This window comes from Panthera pardus, unplaced genomic scaffold, assembly GCF_024362965.1.
Source record: "Panthera pardus isolate Hobbes unplaced genomic scaffold, ASM2436296v1 HiC_scaffold_7, whole genome shotgun sequence".
NCBI lineage: Eukaryota > Metazoa > Chordata > Mammalia > Carnivora > Felidae > Panthera > Panthera pardus.
In genome coordinates this window covers 686,975-706,178 of record NW_026527002.1, presented here as the reverse complement: position 1 = coordinate 706,178, position 19,204 = coordinate 686,975, and the positions used below count along the sequence as shown (strand labels likewise).

At 39.5% G+C, this 19,204-nt stretch overlaps 1 protein-coding gene across 3 annotated transcripts in view; it reads left to right on the top strand.

Annotated features, from left to right (window-relative positions):
• Positions 1–18,922, top strand: part of PRKDC (protein kinase, DNA-activated, catalytic subunit) — a 216,309-nt gene extending 197,387 nt beyond the window's left edge. For all 3 annotated transcript variants that reach the window (XM_019428882.2, XM_019428881.2, XM_019428883.2), the window contains 10 exons: positions 2,161–2,365; positions 2,773–2,840; positions 9,129–9,349; positions 9,655–9,747; positions 12,581–12,670; positions 12,881–12,952; positions 13,028–13,229; positions 14,082–14,270; positions 14,832–14,971; positions 16,876–18,922. In XM_019428882.2, coding sequence (XP_019284427.2) covers positions 2,161–2,365; positions 2,773–2,840; positions 9,129–9,349; positions 9,655–9,747; positions 12,581–12,670; positions 12,881–12,952; positions 13,028–13,229; positions 14,082–14,270; positions 14,832–14,971; positions 16,876–17,080 — 1,485 coding nt within the window. In that variant the 3' untranslated portion in view covers positions 17,081–18,922. The remainder of the gene's footprint in view (positions 1–2,160; positions 2,366–2,772; positions 2,841–9,128; positions 9,350–9,654; positions 9,748–12,580; positions 12,671–12,880; positions 12,953–13,027; positions 13,230–14,081; positions 14,271–14,831; positions 14,972–16,875) is intronic.
• The last annotated feature ends 282 nt before the right edge of the window (positions 18,923–19,204 follow it).

The following is a 19,204-nucleotide window of genomic DNA, read 5'->3' as shown; positions in this document are numbered from 1 at the left end:
GAAGGTAAAACCCTAACTTCTCTATATTCCATATTGTGACATACATTAGGCTCCACATTGTATGACGTCTGTCTCATCTCACAGTATTGAATATGCAAGGGCCTCATAACAGAAAGTATACATACTTTACTTACAATCGGTGTACTATGCAATTTATAGGATTGTAGAATCCTAGGTTTGGAAAAGGGTTTGTGTTGGTTTTGTCTTAAGCCGGTAGTCTGCGTGCATTTTCTGTCAAGGTCCGGATGTTGCGCTTTCGGGCCATTCCAGGCTCATGTTGCAAGTGCTCAAATCTGCCGTCCTAGTACAAAAGCAGCCCTGGACGGTACGTAAGTGAAAGGATATCGTTGCCAGGATTCCAATGAAACTTTGTTTATAAAAACAGGCAGTGGGCTTTGACTTGCAGACTGTACTTCTTCATGCCTTGTTCTACACAGAGAAGCTAGATCTGAAAAACAGAGACTCGCCCAGTGTCAAATGAGGAGAATGGCAGAATGGCAACTGACACCAGGTCCCCCAGCATAGCGGAACCGATCCATCACCTGGGAGAAGACTTCGTTTCAGCAGTACCGTCCTTCTGCAGCCTTCCCCCATCTGCCCTGCTCTCAGGGTGCTGTGACCCCTGCCCTCACCCCAGTTTGCTGCCTGTCTGTCTCCTCAGTGTGAGAATGTCTGACCCTGTTTATCACCTGTGTCCCCAGTGAAGACTGTGTGTTATCCCTTGAATTCATGGCCGCTTTTCCCTGTGTGCTGGGAAGGCTTTACGCTGGAAATCTGTTAGGGTGGACCACTTCTTCCCAGCTGCTGCTGAGCACAGCTTCTGCCAACTCTAGCCCAGGGAGCGTATCATAGCGGCAGAAATGAACCTCGATTATTCCTACCAGGCATGATACTTGTTTTGAGGTTGATTTCTAGTACCTTGGGAAACCAATCTAGAACTTTATGCTTCATACCAAATCAGCATACGATTTGCACTAATTGATTAAAATAATGATCTGTCAAAACAGAATTTCACTTCAGAGGGCATTATGCCATTCACATATGTTGCTGGTACTGATTATGTTTGGAAATAGATAATCTTTCCATGTATTCTAAGAATTGCAGATTGTTTCTATACTTTTAATCTATTTACAGATTAAAGAATAAGTTTGTTTTATAGATGTCAATTTTACTATAATGGATTGTCTTAAAATAGAGCAAATATTTCATTTATACCAGATTTGTGTTTTGGGGTGAGTTTGAAATTTTGTAAAAAATTTCTAATTAAAGACGAGTAGGTAAATCTTGATGACTATTATTAAGTCACTATCAATGATACTCTTGAGTTTTGTTTTTGTTTTTTTTATTTTGTATCAAAAATATAGAGACTATACAATTAGAGACTAATACAAAGAAATATTTGTTAGGTTCCAAGATAAAGGACTTACAATTATTGCTTTTAGAAATATAAATTATCTAAATGTTTGTACTGGCTTATGATCCAGAATAATGGCTTGAAAAACCCTTATTAAGAAAAGGAGTATTTTTATCTTTTGTTCTTCAGCTGTGATGAAGAATCATGGGCTTTTCATTTTGATTGAATTACTCTATTTAGTACCTCATTCCTTCATTTTTAAAAATATTTATTTATTTTTGAGAGAGAGAGACAGAGTGTGGGTGGGGGAGGGACAGTGGGAGAGGGAGACAGAATTGGAAGCAGGCTCCAGGCTCTGAGCTGTCAGCACATAGCCTGATGCGGGGCTCAAACTCATGAGCTGTGAGATCATGATCTGAGCTGAAGTCTGGCGCTTAACCAACTGAGCCACCCAGGCGCCTCAGTACCTCATTCCTAAGTATTCTTCTTGTCATAACGATGTAGACCAGTAACTAGATAATGAACACAAAGAGGTTGAAAGGTTTTTAAGCCCTTATTAGAATTTATGATTAGAATTTATGACTGTAAGTCCCCACTGACGCCTTTCTGTCTTTTCAGAGGAACACAAAGAAACAAACAAAAGACAGGCTTCTCATGTTTAGAGTATTGAAACATTCAAGGAAAGCAAAACTATAAACCTTAAAAATAGAAAAAAGCCTAAATAATTGGATACTTGTTATAAACATAAGCCTAGAACCTTCCTCAAAGTTTAAACATTAATATTTAAGGTAAATTATTAATTTCAGGCTTTTGGAAAAGAATTTGATAAATACTTTGGAAAAGGAGGTTCTAAGCTACCTGGAATGAAACTTCGTGACTTCACCGACATTACCAACTCACTACTATCTAAAATGTACAGAGACTCAAAGCCACCTGGGAATCTGAAAGAATGTTCACCCTGGATGAGTGATTTCAAAGTAGAATTCTTGAGAAATGAGCTGGAGATTCCTGGTGAGTTAACCCTTAGGGTGACAAAACTGGACTCTAAGGAGAATAGTAGGGTAGCAAGGACTTTTGATTTCTAAAATAGTAATATTGGGATCTTGATAGGTACCTTTTTTTTTTAAGAATTTAATAAATTTATTAAGAATTTAAAATTTTGCCATACTTTTTTGTCATTAGGAGAATCTATAATTACTTTGAATTAGGAGTCTACTCCATTAATTAGGAAGCTAACTTCCATTAGTCAAATCGAAAAATAATAGCATTATTTTTAAAAAGTCAGATTTTTTTAAATGACAACTTTCAGTAAAAAATTTTATTGTATAACTTTTTAAAATTAGATCAACAGGTATGTGTTAAAATACAGGGTTCTGTAACAAACTGTACCTAAAGAAAGCTTCTATGGTTTGTCTTAGGTCAGTATGATGGCAAAGGAAAGCCAGTGCCAGAATACCATGCACGAATCACCGGGTTTGATGAGCGGGTAGGTACCAGTGTGTGGATTGCAACTGTGGTATTTAGTTCTTCAGGTATGAGAATGATGTATTTGTCTTTACCAAACAAAAGACAGTTTCCCACCTTGGTTTCAAATGCAGTTTTCTTTTTTTTTTTTTTTTTTTAATTTTTTTTTTTAACATTTATTTATTTTTGAGACAGAGACAGAGCATGAACAGGGGAGGGGCAGAGAGAGAGGGAGACACAGAATCTGAAACAGGCTGCAGGCTCTGAGCTGTCAGCACAGAGCTGGACGCGGGGCTTGAACTCACGGACCGCGAGATCATGACCTAAGCCGAAGTCGGACGCTCAACCGACCAAGACACCCAGGCGCCCCTCAAATGCAGTTTTCTGATCCTATTATTGATCCTATTATTTGCTGAATTTCTTTTTTTTTTTTCAATATATGAAATTTATTGTCAAATTGGTTTCCATACAACACCCAGTGCTCATCCCAAAAGGTGCCCTCCTCAATACCCATCACCCACCCTCCCCTCCCTCCCACCCCCCATCAACCCTCAGTTTGTTCTGTTTTTAACAGTCTCTTATGCTTTGGCTCTCTCCCACTCTAACCTCTTTTTTTCTTTCCTTCCCCTCCCCCATGGGTTTCTGTTACATTTCTCAGGATCCACATAAGAGTGAAAACATGTGGTATCTGTCTTTCTCTGTATGGCTTATTTCACTTAGCATAACACTCTCCAGTTCCATCCATGTTGCTACAAAGGGCCATATTTCATTCTTTCTTATTGCCACGTAGTACTCCATTGTGTATATAAACCACAATTTCTTTATCCATTCATCAGTTGATGGACATTTAGGCTCTTTCCACAATTTGGCTATTGTTGAGAGTGCTGCTATAAACATTGGGGTACAAGTGCCCTTATGCATCAGCATTCCTGTATCCGTTGGGTAAATTCCTAGCAGTGCTACTGCTGGGTCATAGGGTACATCTATTTTTAATTTTTTGAGGAACCTCCACACTGTTGTCCAGAGTGGCTGCACCAATTTGCATTCCCACCAACAGTGCAAGAGGGTTCCCGTTTCTCCACATCCTCTCCAGCATCTATAGTCTCCTGATTTGTTCATTTTGGCCACTCTGACTGGCGCCAGCACCATTTGTTGAAGAGACTGTCTTTTTTCCATTGGATGTTCTTTCCTGCTTTGTCAAAGATTAGTTGTCCCTACGTTTGTGGGTCTAGTTCTGGGGTTTCTATTCTGTTCCATTGGTCTGTGTGTCTGTTTTTGTGCCAATACCATGCTGTCTTGATGATTACAGCTTTGTAGTAGAGGCTAAAATCTGGGATTGTGATGCCTCCCGCTTTGGTCTTCTTCAAAATTACTTTGGCTATTCGGGGCCTTTTGTGGTTCCATATGAATTTTAGGATTGCTTGTTCTAGTCTCGAGAAGAATGCTGGTGCAATTTTGATTGGGATTGCATTGGATATAGCTTTGGGTAGATAGCTTTGGGTAGTATTGTAGATACTACAATGTAGATAGCTTTGGGTAGTATTGACATTTTGACAATATTTATTCTTCCCATCCATGAGCACAGAATGTTTTCCCATTTCTTTGTATCTTCTTCAATTTCCTTCATAAGCTTTCTATAGTTTTCAGCATACAGATCTTTTACATCTTTGGTTAGATTTATCCCTAGGTATTTTATGCTTCTTGGTGCAATGCAATTGTGAATGGGATCAGTTTCTTTATTTGTCTTTCTGTTGCTTCATTATTAGTGTATAAGAATGCAACTGATTTCTGTACATTGATTTTTTATCCTGCAACTTTGCTGAATTCATGTATCAGTTCTAGCAGACTTTTGGTGGAGTCTATCGGATTTTCCATGTAGAATATCATATCATCTGCAAAAAGTGAAAGCTTAACTTTATCTTTGCCAATTTTGATGCCTTTGATTTCCTTTTGTTGTCTGATTGCTGATGCTAGAACTTGCAACACTATGTTAAACAACAGTGGTGAGAGTGGACATCCCTGTCGTGTTCCTGGTCTCAGGGAAAAAGCTCTCAGTTTCAGTTTTTCCCCATTGAGGATGATATTAACTGTGGGCTTTTTATAAATGGCTTTTATGATGTTTAAGTATGTTCCTTCTATCCCGACTTTCTCGACGGTTTTTATTAAGAAAGGATGCTGAATTTTGTCAAATGCTTTTTCTGCATCAATTGACATGATCATATAGTTCTTATCTTTTCTTTTATTAATGTGATGTATCACATTGATTGATTTGCGAATGTTGAACCAGCCCTGCAGCCCAGGAATGAATCCCACTTGATCATAGTGAATAATTCTTTTTGTATGCTGTTGAATTCGATTTGCTAGTATCTTATTGAGAATTTTTGCATCCATATTCATCAGGGATATTGGCCTGTAGTTCTCTTTTTTTACTGGGTCTCTGTCTGGTTTAGGAATCAAAGTAATACTGGCTTCATAGAATGAGTCTGGAAGTTTTCCTTCCCTTTCTATTTTTTGGAACAGCTGGAGAAGGATAGGTATTATCTCTGCTTTAAATGTCTGGTAGAACTCCCCTGGGAAGCCATCTGGTCCTGGACTCTTATTTGTAGGGAGATTTTTGATGACTGATTCAATTTCTTTGCTGGTTATGGATCTGTTCAAGCTTTCTATTTCCTCCTGATTGAGTTTTGGAAGCGTGTGGGTGTTTAGGAATTTGTCCATTTCTTCCAGGTTGTCCAATTTGTTGGCATATAATTTTTCATAGTATTCCCTGATAATTGCTTGTATGTCTGAGGGATTGGTTGTAATAATTCCATTTTCATTCATGATTTTATCTATTTGGGTCATCTCCCTTTTCTTTTTGAGAAGCCTGGCTAGAGGTTTATCAATTTTGTTTATTTTTTCAAAAAACCAACTCTTGGTTTCATTGATCTGCTCTACAGTTTTTTTAGATTCTATAATTGTTTATTTCTGCTTGAATCTTTATTATTTCTCTTCTGTTGGGTTTAGGCTGTTTTTGCTGTGCTGCTTCTATTTCCTTTAGGTGTGCTGTTAGATTTTGTATTTGGGATTTTTCTTGTTTCTTGAGATAGGCCTGGATTGCGATGTATTTTCCTCTCAGGACTGCCTTTGCTGCATCCCAAAGCGTTTGGATTGTTGTATTTTCATTTTCATTTGTTTCCATATATTTTTTAATTCCTTCTCTAATTGCCTGGTTGACCCACTCATTCTTTAGTAGGGTGTTCTTTAACCTCCATGCTTTTGGAGGTTTTCCAGACTTTTTCCTGTGGTTGATTTCAATCTTCATAGCATTGTGGTCAGAAAGTGTGCATGGTATTATCTCAGTTCTTGTATACTTATGAAGGGCTGCTTTGTGACCCAGTATGTGATCTATCTTGGAGAATGTTCCATGTGCACTGGAGAAGAAAGTATATTCTGTTGCTTTGGGATGCAGAATTCTAAATATATCTGTCAAGTCCATCTGATCCAATGTATCATTCAGGGCCCTTGTTTCTTTATTGACCGTGTGTCCAGATGATTTATCCATTTCTGTAAGTGGAGTGTTAAAGTCCCCTGCAATTACCACATTCTGATCAATAAGGTTGCTTATGTTTGTGAGTAATTGTTTTATATATTTGGGGGCTCCCGTATTCGGCGCATAGACATTTATAATTGTTAGCTCTTCCTGATGGATAGACCCTGTAATTATTATATAATGCCCTTCTTCATCTCTTGTTACAGCCTTTAATTTAAAGTCTAGTTTGTCTGATATAAGTATGGCTACTCCAGCTTTCTTTTGACTTCCAGTAGCATGATAAATAGTACTCCATCCCCTCACTCTCAATCTGAAGGTGTCCTCAGGTCTAAAATGAGTCTCTTGTAGACAGCAAATAGATGGGTCTTGTTTTTTTATCCATTCTGATACCCTGTGTCTTTTGGTTGGCGCATTTAGTCCATTGATGTTCAGTGTTATTATAGAAAGATATGGGTTTAGAGCCATTGTGATGTCTGTAGGTTTCATGCTTGTAGGATGTCTCTGGTAGTTTATCTCACAGGATCCCTCTTAGGATCTCTTGTAGGGCTGGTTTAGTGGTGACAAATTCCTTCAGTTTTTGTTTGTTTGGGAAGACCTTTATCTCTCCTTCTATTCTAAATGACAGACTTGCTGGATAGAGGATTCTCGGCTACATATTTTTTTTCTGTTCATCACATTGAAGATTTCCTGCCATTCCTTTCTGGCCTGCCAAGTTTCAGTAGAGAGATCTGTCATGAGTCTTATCGGTCTCCCTTTATATGTTAGAGCACGTTTATCCCTAGCTGTTTTCAGAATTTTCTCTTTATCCTTGTATGTTGCCAGTTTCACTATGATATGTCGTGCAGAAGATCGATTCAAGTGACATCTGAAGGGAGTTCTCTGTGCCTCTTGGATTTCAATGCCTTTTTCCTTCCCCAGATCAGGGAAGTTCTCAGCTATTATTTCTTCAAGTACCCCTTCAGCACCTTTCCCTCTCTCTTCCTCCTCTGGGATACCAATTATGCGTAGATTATTTCTCTTTAGTGCATCACTTAGTTCTCTAATTTTCCCTTCATACTCCTGGATTTTTTTTATCTCTTTTTCTCAGCTTCCTCTTTTTCCATAATTTTATCTTCTAATTCACCTATTCTCTCCTCAGCCTCTTCAATCTGAGCCGTGGTGGTCTCCATTTTATTTTGCAGCTCATTTATAGCATTTTTTAGCTCCTCCTGGCTGTTCCTTAATCCCTTGATCTCCGTAGCAATAGATTCTCTGCTGTCCTTTATACTGTTTTCAAGCCCAGCGATTAATTTTATGACTATTATTCTAAATTCACTTTCTGTTATATTGTTTAAATCGTTTTTGATCAGTTCGTTAGCTGTCGTTTTTAACTGGAGATTCTTTTGAGGGGAATTCTTCCGTTTCCTCATTTTGGATAGTCCCTGGAGTGGTGCGGGACTGCGGGGCACTTCCCCTGTGCTGTCTTGAATACCTTGTGTTGGTGGGCGGTGCCATAGTCAGACCTGATGTCTGCCCCCAGCCCACCACTGGGGCCACAGTCAGACTGGTGTGTACCTTCTCTTCCCCTCTCCTAGGGGCGGGATTCACTGTGGGGTGGCGTGGCCCGTCTGGGCTACTTGCACACTGCCAGGCTTGTGGTGCTGGGGATCTGGCGTATTAGCTGAGGTGGACTGGCAAGGTGCACAGGGGCGGGAGGGGGAGGCTCAGCTCGCTTTTCCTTCAGAGATCTGTTTCAGGAGGGGCCCTGCGGCACTGGGAGGGAGTCAGACCCTCTGGAGGGTTGGCTCCGCAGAAGCACAGCGTTGGGTGTTTGCGCGGTCCAAGCAAGTTCCCTGGCGGGAACTGGTTCCCTTTGGGGTTTTGGCTGGGGGATGGGTGAGGGAGATGGCGCTGGCGAGCGCCTTTGTTCCCCGCCAAGCTGAGCTCTGTTGTCCGGGGCTTATCAACTCTCCCTCCCATTGTCCTCCAGCCCTCCCGTTCTCCGAGCAGAACTGTTAGCTTATAACCTCCCAGATGTTAAGTCCTGCTTGCTGTCGGAACACACTCTGTCCGGCCCCTCTGCTTTTGCCAGCCAGACTCGGGGTCTCTGCTTGGCCAGCGGACCGCCCCTCTGCCCCGGCTCCCTCCCGCCAGTCCGTGTAGTGTGCACCGCCTCGCCGCCCTTCCTACCCTCTTCCGTGGGCCTCTTGTTTGCGCCTGGCTCTGGAGACTCCGTTCTGCTAGTCTTCTGGCGGTTTTCTGGGTTATTTAGGCAGATGTGGGTGGAATCTAAGTGATCAGCAGGACGTGGTGAGTGTCCTCCTATGCCGCCATATTCTCTCCTCGCCTTTCCAACAGTCTACTGAATTTCTTAATATAATGTTTTGATGTGTCAACATCTGTCATATTTAAGAATGTAACAAACTCAAAACGTAAACTGTGTGTATGCGTGTGTATGTATGTATCTTCTATAAAATATATGTGGGGTTAGGTTAAGTAATTTTAGGAAGTTAACGTGTACATTTTGCTCATTATTAAGGATATCCACATTTATAAGCAATTAAATGTAGCAAGGAATATGAAGTTTCCGGAGGCACAGCAGTAGGGCTTGAACAGGTAACACATCTTTTGCTGGTCCTAGATTCTGTTATTTTTCTGTCGCTTGACTCTGTCTTCAAAGAGAGGTCTCTTTTTGAGGAATGAGTATCAACCAGCCTTACTTTTCCTCTTTTGATAATATGATCGGTTGTTTTGTCAGTTTTTTAGACTGCACCTAAAATATTTTAATAAATCTTAAAGGTAAAAGTAATGGCTTCTATCAGAAAACCGAAGCGCATCATCATCCGAGGCCATGATGAGAAAGAGTACCCCTTCCTTGTCAAGGGGGGTGAAGACCTGCGCCAGGACCAGCGGATTGAGCAGCTCTTCGAGGTCATGAATGTCCTCCTTTCTCAGGATGCCGCCTGTAGCCAAAGAAACATGCAGCTGAAGACCTACCGTGTCATACCCATGACCTCCAGGTGGGACCAATGCACATGGTCATTCTAGAACAGACTTACATGAATGGAAATTCTGGCACTCAGCCCAATCCCCATTTAAGGTTACAGAGCTGGGCTTGAAAGTCAACTGACAATTCAGTGTTTTATTTAGTGTTCACAAAGAGCTAAACAGAATAATAAGCACTTGTAAACCTCTGCTTTTCAGACTTAATGTGGAGAAGGTAAGTGAAGAACTGACGTGAAGAAATCTGTTCTGCTTTTGCTTCTGCAGGACTAGAAAGAACAGTTTGGGTTTGTGTTCATAAACTGTTCATTCTCCTTTTCAGATTAGGACTAATTGAGTGGATTGAAAATACTTTTACCTTGAAGGACCTTCTTTTGAGTCACATGTCACAAGAGGAGAAAGCAGCTTATACAAGGTGACTTAGAGCCCCAATACTCCTTCTTCAGCCCTTCCCCGGGTACTTATGTCCTGCAAGCGTGTTACTCCCCAGTCATAATACCGCGGAGTAACGTTGTTTTAGATCACGTTTCCTCTACCTTGTGTTTCCAGTGTCATTTCTGGGCCCCTTATTTATTTATTTGATTTTTTTTTTTGTTTAATTTATTTTTTGAGAGAGAGATAGAGTGAGAGCAGGGGAGGGGCAGAGAGAGAGAGGGAGAGAGAGAATCCCAAGCAGGCTCTGCTCTGTCAGCACAGAGCCCAGTGCGGGGCTTGAGCTCACAAACTGTGAGATCATGACCTGAACCAAAATCAAGAGTTGGACACTTAACCCACTGAGCCACCCAGGTGCCCCTGGGCACCTTTTCAACTGGGCCTCTGAGCTATACCTTGGCCAGTTGTTTACTCTGCCTCTGGCTGGGTGAATAAACTAAAGGGAGCAGAGGGTTCCAAACAGTAGTTGTGTGCGTTTTACCACAGTGAACCGAAGTATTAGCTTTGCAAACAACAACAAAAAATTCGAAGGAAATAAAGTAAATAATAAGATTAGCAGCTAACATTTAATTAAAAATTTTCTGCATTCTAGGCAGTATTCTAAGTTCTTAATGTGTATGAAGTCATTTCTTTCTTACAAAAACCTACAAGTTTTTGTTAACACCTCTGTTCAGATAAGGACGTTGAGGCCCAGAGAGGTTATGTAACTAGTCCTAGGCTGCCCAGCGTGCAAGTGGGCTAGCTAGAATTATTAGTGAGTAATTCTAGGTTATGATACTGGTGCTTTTTATTTTTCTTTATCCTTTCATATTTTCCAAATTGCCTACAATGAACACATGTTTTTTAATCACAAAGGATTGGGTGTTTTTATTTCTGTGAAGAATAAAAAGGACCACATTGAAAGACATTTTGAAGGAGTTGACAAGTTTTGGTGACTAGCTGTACGATGAAGGAAGAGGAAACAGCCATAAATCTGGGCCATTTCTCTTCATTATACCCTATTCTGCCCTGAAAGTATTTACATAGGAGCAATATTCTCATCAGTCAGAAATGATTTGTGTGCAATTAAGCATATTCTTATTCATACTCTTGCTGTTGTTACATAGGCTTTGTTCACGAACTTTTAATTCCAGTCATTTGAGTCCTTTGCCCATAGTTGTTTCTGCCTTCCCTGGGAGACAGGGAAACTGATGGACAGTACTTTCCGGGGTCAGGCAGCCCACATCTCACTCCAGTGCCAACTGACAGTGGTCCTAACACGTAGTAGGACTCTTGAAAAAGTGACTTGCCTTTCCCTTGGTCCCATGCCTCCATTTCTAAGATGGGATAGTAATGTAAAATACATAAGGTAAACATAGGTATCAATGGAGTTTAAAGTACTCTTCAAATATATATATATATCTGAGCTGTCAGCAAAAGCCCAACACAGGGCTCAAACCCACAGACCATGAGATCATGACCTGAGCCGAAGTTGGATGCTTAACTGACTGAGCCACCCAGGCGCGCCTCCCACTGCCTTTGTAAAACAAGGTGCTTCTGCCCTCTACTAGTAAAATCGTTGCTATTTTTTTTCTTAATTTATATGTTGCCATTTCCCGGCCTAAACATCCCATTTGAAACTAGGAGAGAATTTAGATTGAAATGGAGAGCTCTGTTGTGACATTAACTTAGTAGTAACTCAGAAAAGATTCACCTTAAGTGATTGAACTTCTAAGTAACATATGATATAGTTCTATCTTCAGATTTCTTTTTAGGAAAACTTAAAGCTTTTGACACAACCCCAAAGTGACTGAACGTGCAAAAAACGTTTCCAACAGCCCAATACTGCGTTTTGCCTGTGAAACATTACTGAAAACAGCTTTGTCAATTCAATTCAAAACCATTGTCATTTAACAAAATACCATATTGGGGCACCTGGGTGGCTCAGTCGGTAAAGTATCCGACTTTGACTCAGGTCATGATCTCACAGTTCGTGGGTTTGAGGTCCATGTCCGCCTCTGTGCTGACAGGGCAGAGCCTGGAACCTGCTTCAAATTCTGTGTCTCTGTCTCTCTTTGCCCCTCCCCAGCTCACACTCTATCTTTCTCTCTTTCTGTCTCAAAAATAAACATTAAAAAAGAGGGGGGGCATCTGGGTGGCTCAGTCAGTTAAGCGTCCGACTTTGGCTCAGGTCATGATCTCACAGCTGGTGGGTTCGAGCCCCGCATCGGGCTCTGTGCTGACAGATCAGAGCTTGGAGCCTGCTTCAGATTCTGTATCTCCCTCTCTCTCTCTCTGCCTCTTCCCCGCTCGCACTCTGTCTCTCTGTCTCTTAAAAATAAATAAACATTTTTAAAAAATAATAATAAAAAAAAGAAAATACCTTATTGTATTTAATATTGATTTTGTTTGTATCTGCATACTGGAAATGGCGACAAAAGAGTGTGGCAAGCCAAAAAGAGCCTTATTGTTAAGGCTCTCTTCCACTACCAGATTTTTAGAACTGTATGCCTGGATTATTATCACTTACATTTAATTCATCTTGTTCCTCTCTATGTGAGGTGGGAAGTTTATTGTATCTGATCACTTTGTGCCTGAATTTTTGCATAGGAAATAGCTTTTGTCTCTTTCAGAGTAACTAAGAATAAATGATGATATATTGAGATTCTAGATCCAGAGTAACATTCGTTCAGTGTTAATATTAAATGTGATTGAAAGTCATATTTATTTCCCTGCCTTTTCACTATTTTTCAATTAATTCTTGATGATCTTTGCCTCTGAATCATTACAATGCTAAATATCTTCCTGCTGCTGGTTCCCTTTTTCCTACTTGTTAGTGATCCCAGAGCACCACCACATGAATATAGAGAATGGCTGGCAAAGATGTCTGGGAAACATGATGTGGGCGCTTACGTGTCGATGTTTAAGTAAGTTTTGTTTTGATTTTCCTTTTTAGTGACTAGTTCATTCTTCTTAAAGTTGTGTATTTACTTTTGTTTCTTAGAACGTTTTGCTTCCGAGAGATCATCAAAATCTAGCTGTTTGATATTTGAGCTTCAGTGTAAATTACTTCAAATTTTAAATTTCAAGTCATAGGAATTTGTTCTAATTAGGTATTTCCTATTATTAAATCATAGGGCAGCTAGTCGTACTGAAACAGTCACATCTTTTAGAAGAAGGGAAAGTAAAGTGCCAGCTGATCTCTTAAAGTAAGTATCCTTCTGACTTTACAAACTAGCTGGTGGTGTAGCAGAGACTACAGAGATCATGTCTCCCTCCCCCAGGCGGGCCTTTCTAAAGATGAGCACAGGCCCTGAGGCCTTCCTGGCACTCCGCTCCCACTTTGCCAGCTCTCATGCTCTTCTGTGCATTAGCCACTGGATTCTGGGCATTGGAGACAGACATCTGAACAATTTCATGGTAAGCATGGAGACAGGCGAAATGATTGGAATCGACTTTGGACATGCATTTGGATCAGCTACTCAGGTATGCTCACTTTGCTCTCATTGTTCTTGCCTGATTTAGAACCATAGTCCTAGGACCTTCTGGAAATGGATAGATTTTAAATCAATTAGATTGATTTGTCATGGTCATTAAATTTGACATTCTTGCAGAATAAAGGATAATCTCAACTTTGTTTTGGCCTTGTTCAGACAGGTTATAGAAGGTATGATGATGCTCATTTGTGGAATTTAAGAAATAAAACAGATGAACGTATGTGAGGGGGAAAATAAAGAGGGAAGCAAACCATAAGAGACTCTAAAAGACAGAACAAATTGAGGGTTGATGGAAGGAGGTGGGTGGGAGATGGGCTAGATGGGAGGGCATTTGTTATGAGCACTGGGTGTTGTATATAAGTGATGAATCACTAAATTCTACTCCTGAAACCAATATTGTACTCTATATTAACCAACTAGAATTTAAATAAAAATTTGAAAAGAAAAAAGAATATAAACAACAAAAAAAGGTGTGATGAGTTATATAACTAGAGCCAAGAATAAAATGTGTTCCTATTAAAAGGGAAGACTATAAGGTTTTATGAAGCCCCATAATCAAAATGTCTTGCACAAGATGTGGTACAAATCTTTTCTCTGACATTAAACCCTGAATATTTTCAGCTGCACTTATAAATCCCTGCAGGCTGTGTGGTCCTACACACACACACAGGTTTGTGCAAAGATGATTGTGTTGGGTACTCTTGGGCGCAGTGGGTTCACATCTGTGCAGCTGATATCATTTCTCACTGTGAACAGTAACTATGAGAAGATGCTCTGTGCCTTTTCCCTGAGGTTTCTAGTTCATATGTCCTCCTTCTTGTCCATGTTTTTCCCTCCTTAGTTTCTGCCTGTCCCTGAGTTGATGCCTTTTCGTCTGACTCGCCAATTTATCAATCTGATGTTACCAATGAAAGAAGCAGGTATTATGTGCAGTGTCATGGTGCATGCACTGAGAGCCTTCCGCTCACACTCAGACCTGCTTATCAACACCATGGACGTGTTTGTAAAGGAACCTTCCTTCGACTGGAAAGTAGGGTTATTTGTTCTTTTTACTTTCATTACAACATACCAGTGACTGATCTGGCATCTCCTGTCATATGTTGGAAATGTATCAAATTTTGTTTATTAAAATATTTACATTGTTTTGTGCAGTATTTCTTAAAGTTAACATTTGGGGTCAGTTGACCTGTAAACCAGATAAGAGACATAATCTTCTTTTGGAGAAAACTGTTGTTTCAAATGAGTGTATTTCTAATGAGGAGTTAATGTAGACCTATTGGTGATTTAGGTCTGATTTCTGAGACAACTTTTAGCTTAAAATCTGTTTCATGTGAAGTCTTCCTTGATTATAAAGATACATGATGCTTTCATAAATAGTAAGCCCCAAAAGAATGAAGCTTAGTGATGGCCTCCTTGATAGGGATGTCGTTGTCCCTGTTATTTGTATTACTACTATTAGAATGTGTATAAAAAGTTATAAAGCTCCCCCTAGTTATAGATATTTATTTGAAAATCATTACTGGTTCAGTGTTTTAATGTGATCATATATACTGTTATAATAAGCAGAGAACATCATGTTCTTTTCCTTTAGAATTTTGAACAGAAAATGCTAAAAAAAGGAGGATCATGGATTCAAGAAGTAAACGTAACTGAAAAGAATTGGTATCCCCGCCAGAAAATACATTATGCTAAGAGAAAGTTAGCAGGTGCTAATCCGGCAGTTATTACTTGGTAAGATGGTTATTTGTGAACAAAACACCAACATGCTACTATTTACTAAAGAATGACTAACATATAAAGCATGGCTTTATGAAAAAAGCATGGCTTAAGGAGGTGAACTTCTGCAAGGCCGGGCAGGGTCTGTATCTCTGAAGCCTGTGTACTTGGCCTCTGCCCTCTTGGCACAGTCTTCAGGCTTCAAGTCGGTGCCTGGAATAACCAGTACCAATGTGAAGAACAGCAGGAGCATTTTTAGGCAATTACAATAATATTAGTATGTAAGAGGAGATTTAGATTTTAAAATTGCTTTTGTCCTTTTTAGGAGAAAATATGATCTGGGTTGGCACAGCACACAGGTGTGGAGAATCCACATTGTTGGCAAGAATCCAAATTGAGTTAGCCTTTAGGTTAGCCTCAAAAATGTTCTTGTTGGGACGCCTGGGTGGCTCACTTAAGCATCCGACTCTTGATTTTGTCTCCAGTCATGATCTCATGGTTCGTGAGTGCATCAGGCTCTGCACTGACAGCTCGAAGCCTGTTTGGGATTCTCTCCTCTCTGCCCCTCCCCAGTCACACGTGCATGCGTGCTCTCCCTCTCTCTCTCTCTCTCTCTCTCTCTGTCTGTCTCAAATAAACGTCGTAAAAGAAAATTTTTCTTATTGAGGTCTAAAGCAAATAGAAATTTATAGAGATGTTTCACAAGAGGGATAAAAGCTGGACTTTACAATTAAGTAATAGTAGCTGGCAATCTATGGTCAGTTGTTTTTTTGACAGGGGTACCGGTGGTCTTTCCAACAAATGGCTCTGGCAGAGGAACAAAAGTTGATTCCTATCCCACACGATACACAAAAATTAATGCAGAATAGATCAGAGACCTAAATGTAAGAGCTAAAACTATAAAAGACTCAGAAGCACAGGGGTAGATCTTCATGACCTGATTTGGCAATGACTTTTGTCATTCTTAAGTATAACACCAAAAAGCACAGCAAAAAAAAGAAAAAAAAATAGGTAAATTCATATCAGAATTTAAGTTTTGTGCTTCACAGGATACCATCAAGAAAGTAAAGTAAAAAGACAACCCACAGAATGGGAGGAAGTATTTGAAAGTCACAGCTGATACAGGACTTGTATCTAGAATACATTAAAAAAAACTCTTACAACTCAATAAAAAGACAAACAACCCCTTTAAAAAATGACCAAAGGATTTGAGCAGGCATTTCTGTAAAGAAGGTGTACAAATGGCCAATAAGCATATGGAACGATGCCTGACATTATTAGTTATGAGGGAAATGCAGGTGAGGTACCACTTCAGACCAACTAGAATGGCTATAATAAAAAAGTGGAATATAACATGTGTTGGGAAACGTGGAGAATTTGGAGCCCTTGTATGTTGCTGATGGGAATGTTAAATGGTGCAGCTGCTACGAACAGTCTGGCATTTCCTCAGAAAGTTAAATATAGAATCACCATTTGGGCTTGTAATTTCAGTCCAGTCTTATGCACACACCAAAGAGAAATGAAAGTATACATTTACACAGAAACTTGCAGTCAAATGTTTACATATATAGATATATATTTATTTCTTTTAGGATTTTTTAGTAGATGAGCTTTGTTTTTTTTTTTTTTTTAAATAATCTCTGTGCCCCACATGGGACTCAAAGTCATGACCCTGAGATCAAGAGTCACGTGCCCTACAAACTGAGCCAGCCAGGCACCTGTAGACAAATATTAATAGCAACATTATTTGTGTTCTGTGTTCCTACAAATCCAGTCTCTTGATTTCAAGATCATAAACCACAGAAAATGTTCTATAAGTGATGAGAGGAAACGTTTGGATAGGATAGCTAGGAATGAAGGCAACAAAGGAAAAATAACGCATGGTTCATGATTTTGAGTTTGTTTAATCTTTTTTCCAGTGATGAGCTCCTCCTGGGCCATGAGAACGTACTTGCCTTTGCAGATTATGTGGCTGTAGCACGAGGGAACAAAGATCACAACATCCGTGCCCAACAACCAGAGAGTGGACTGTCAGAAGAGGCTCAAGTGAAGTGCTTGATTGACCAAGCAACGGACCCCAATATCCTTGGCAGAACTTGGATAGGATGGGAGCCCTGGATGTGAAGACTATGGGAGTCAGTGGATAAAAAGCATGAAAAGTGTTTAAAGAATCTCAACTCTCACCTACAGCAATCAATGTGCTGATTTTCCTGATGCACTAAAGAAATCTATTTAGTGGTAAAGTCTCGTAGCAGGAGTTTAATCAAGATGATGATGAATAAGTGAATATTGGTATAAATGAATGATTAGATTATAAACAAAGACTAGAATTATAATAGAAAAATATATCTAAGCTTGTATAAGTATTAAATCAAGAATATAGCATATTGCAAGTGCTATGACTTAGATAAACCAGCTATCTTAATAAATGGTTTAAGTATGAACATCCCATGCAGTGTTGTCATTAGTAATTTGGCGCATTGGAAGTAACACCCAGAAGACTTCATCACTAAGATTTTATGATACGATGTTATATTAGCAATACAGGAATAATAAGGAATGATATGGCTTATAATATTTAGAAATGATTTCATTTGATATTTTACGATATTTTTCTAGGTTTTTTTCTCATTTTATTCTCTTCTAACTTAGACATTTTATGATAGAATTGTTCTCTAGAAGAGAAAGTATTTAGGAGAGAGAAAAACATTGGTCTTAGCACTCACTTTTGCTACCCTGATCCACAACAGGAAGATAGATGAATGTGCTTTGCATCCAGTAGCTTCAGAAATTGCAAGTGTGATGATGGGGTAGCACAGAGCATTTCAGTTGTAGGGGAAAAAAGAAATCCCTATTGGAAATGAATTCCTTATTTGGAGAGAAAACATGCACTTTATTTATTTTTTTAAAAAATTTTTAATGTTTATTTATTTTTGAGAGAGAGAGACAGAGTATGAGCAGGGGAGGGGCAGGGAGAGAGGGAGACACAGAATCCAAAGCAGCTCTAGGCTCTGAGCTGTCAGCACAGAGCCCGACTCGGGCCTTGAACTCATGGACCGTGAGATCATGACTCGAGCTGAAGTCGGACGCTCAACCGACTGAGCCACCCAGGCACCCCAGGGAACATGCATTTTAAAACAGCAAGATCAAATTATGAAACAAAAATGGCTTTCTTTCCTTCATAGAATCACTGCCCCTCCTCTAATCCGGCAAACCCCTGAACTGTTTTCAGGTTGGCTCTTAGCTTTTTGTTACTATTTCTTTAAACATTTATATTTGGAAACTCTCGTTATATAGCTATATATATAGCTCTCAGGCAGTTTCAAAAACAACATGTTCATGTATAAAATGTACTTGACAAAGTCATTCTAATAAATACAGCTTGAATGCATTACGTCATTAAAAATAAACCATTATGGGGGCACCTGGGTGGCTCAGTCAGTTAAGCGTCCAACTTCGGCTCAGGGTATGATCTCTGGTTTGTGAGTTCGAGCCCCACGTAGGGCTCTGCGCTGACAGCTCAGAGCCTGGAGCCTACTTTGGATTCTGTCTCCCTGTCTCTCTTCCCCTCCCCTGCTCACACTCTGTCTCTGCCTGTCTCAAAAATAAATAAACATTAAAAAAAAAAATTTTTTTAATAAACCATTATGTTTTCAACAAATGGTGTCAGATTCAACTAAAGAAATTTCATCTCTAAAGAAAAATAAGTGATCACGTGTGTGAAAAATCCAGTATACACCTGATCTAGTAAATATTTTTTGCTAACCACAAAAACAACCAAAACAAACCTACCTTGGTGTTGAGTTGATTATAATATATTGTTTTCTGTAACAACTAATTAACCATAATATTTGCTTGAGTCCTGATGATGTGAGATATACTCATTAACTAGATTCCCATGTTATGAGAAATTCTGTTTTTTAAGGACTACTTTCATATCAGTAAAAGTTCATTGTTGCAAGATGAGTCCAGTTTCATAGCTGTCTGCTTCAAATTATATCTGAACCCATGAGAATGTGGTAAAAAGTTACTGTATATAGTATTCAGAGACACTTGCACAACCACTGAGGATGGTAAAGGACCTCATTACACACAGGAGACTACATGACTAACCCATACCTCATCTCCAGACTTCAACCCTATGGTTTTTGCTGAATAAAGATATTTGGTTTGGAAACCAGGAAATAAAAGAAGACATCTGTCCTATTATAAGGAAATATGAACAATATCAATATGAATATTTGGGGG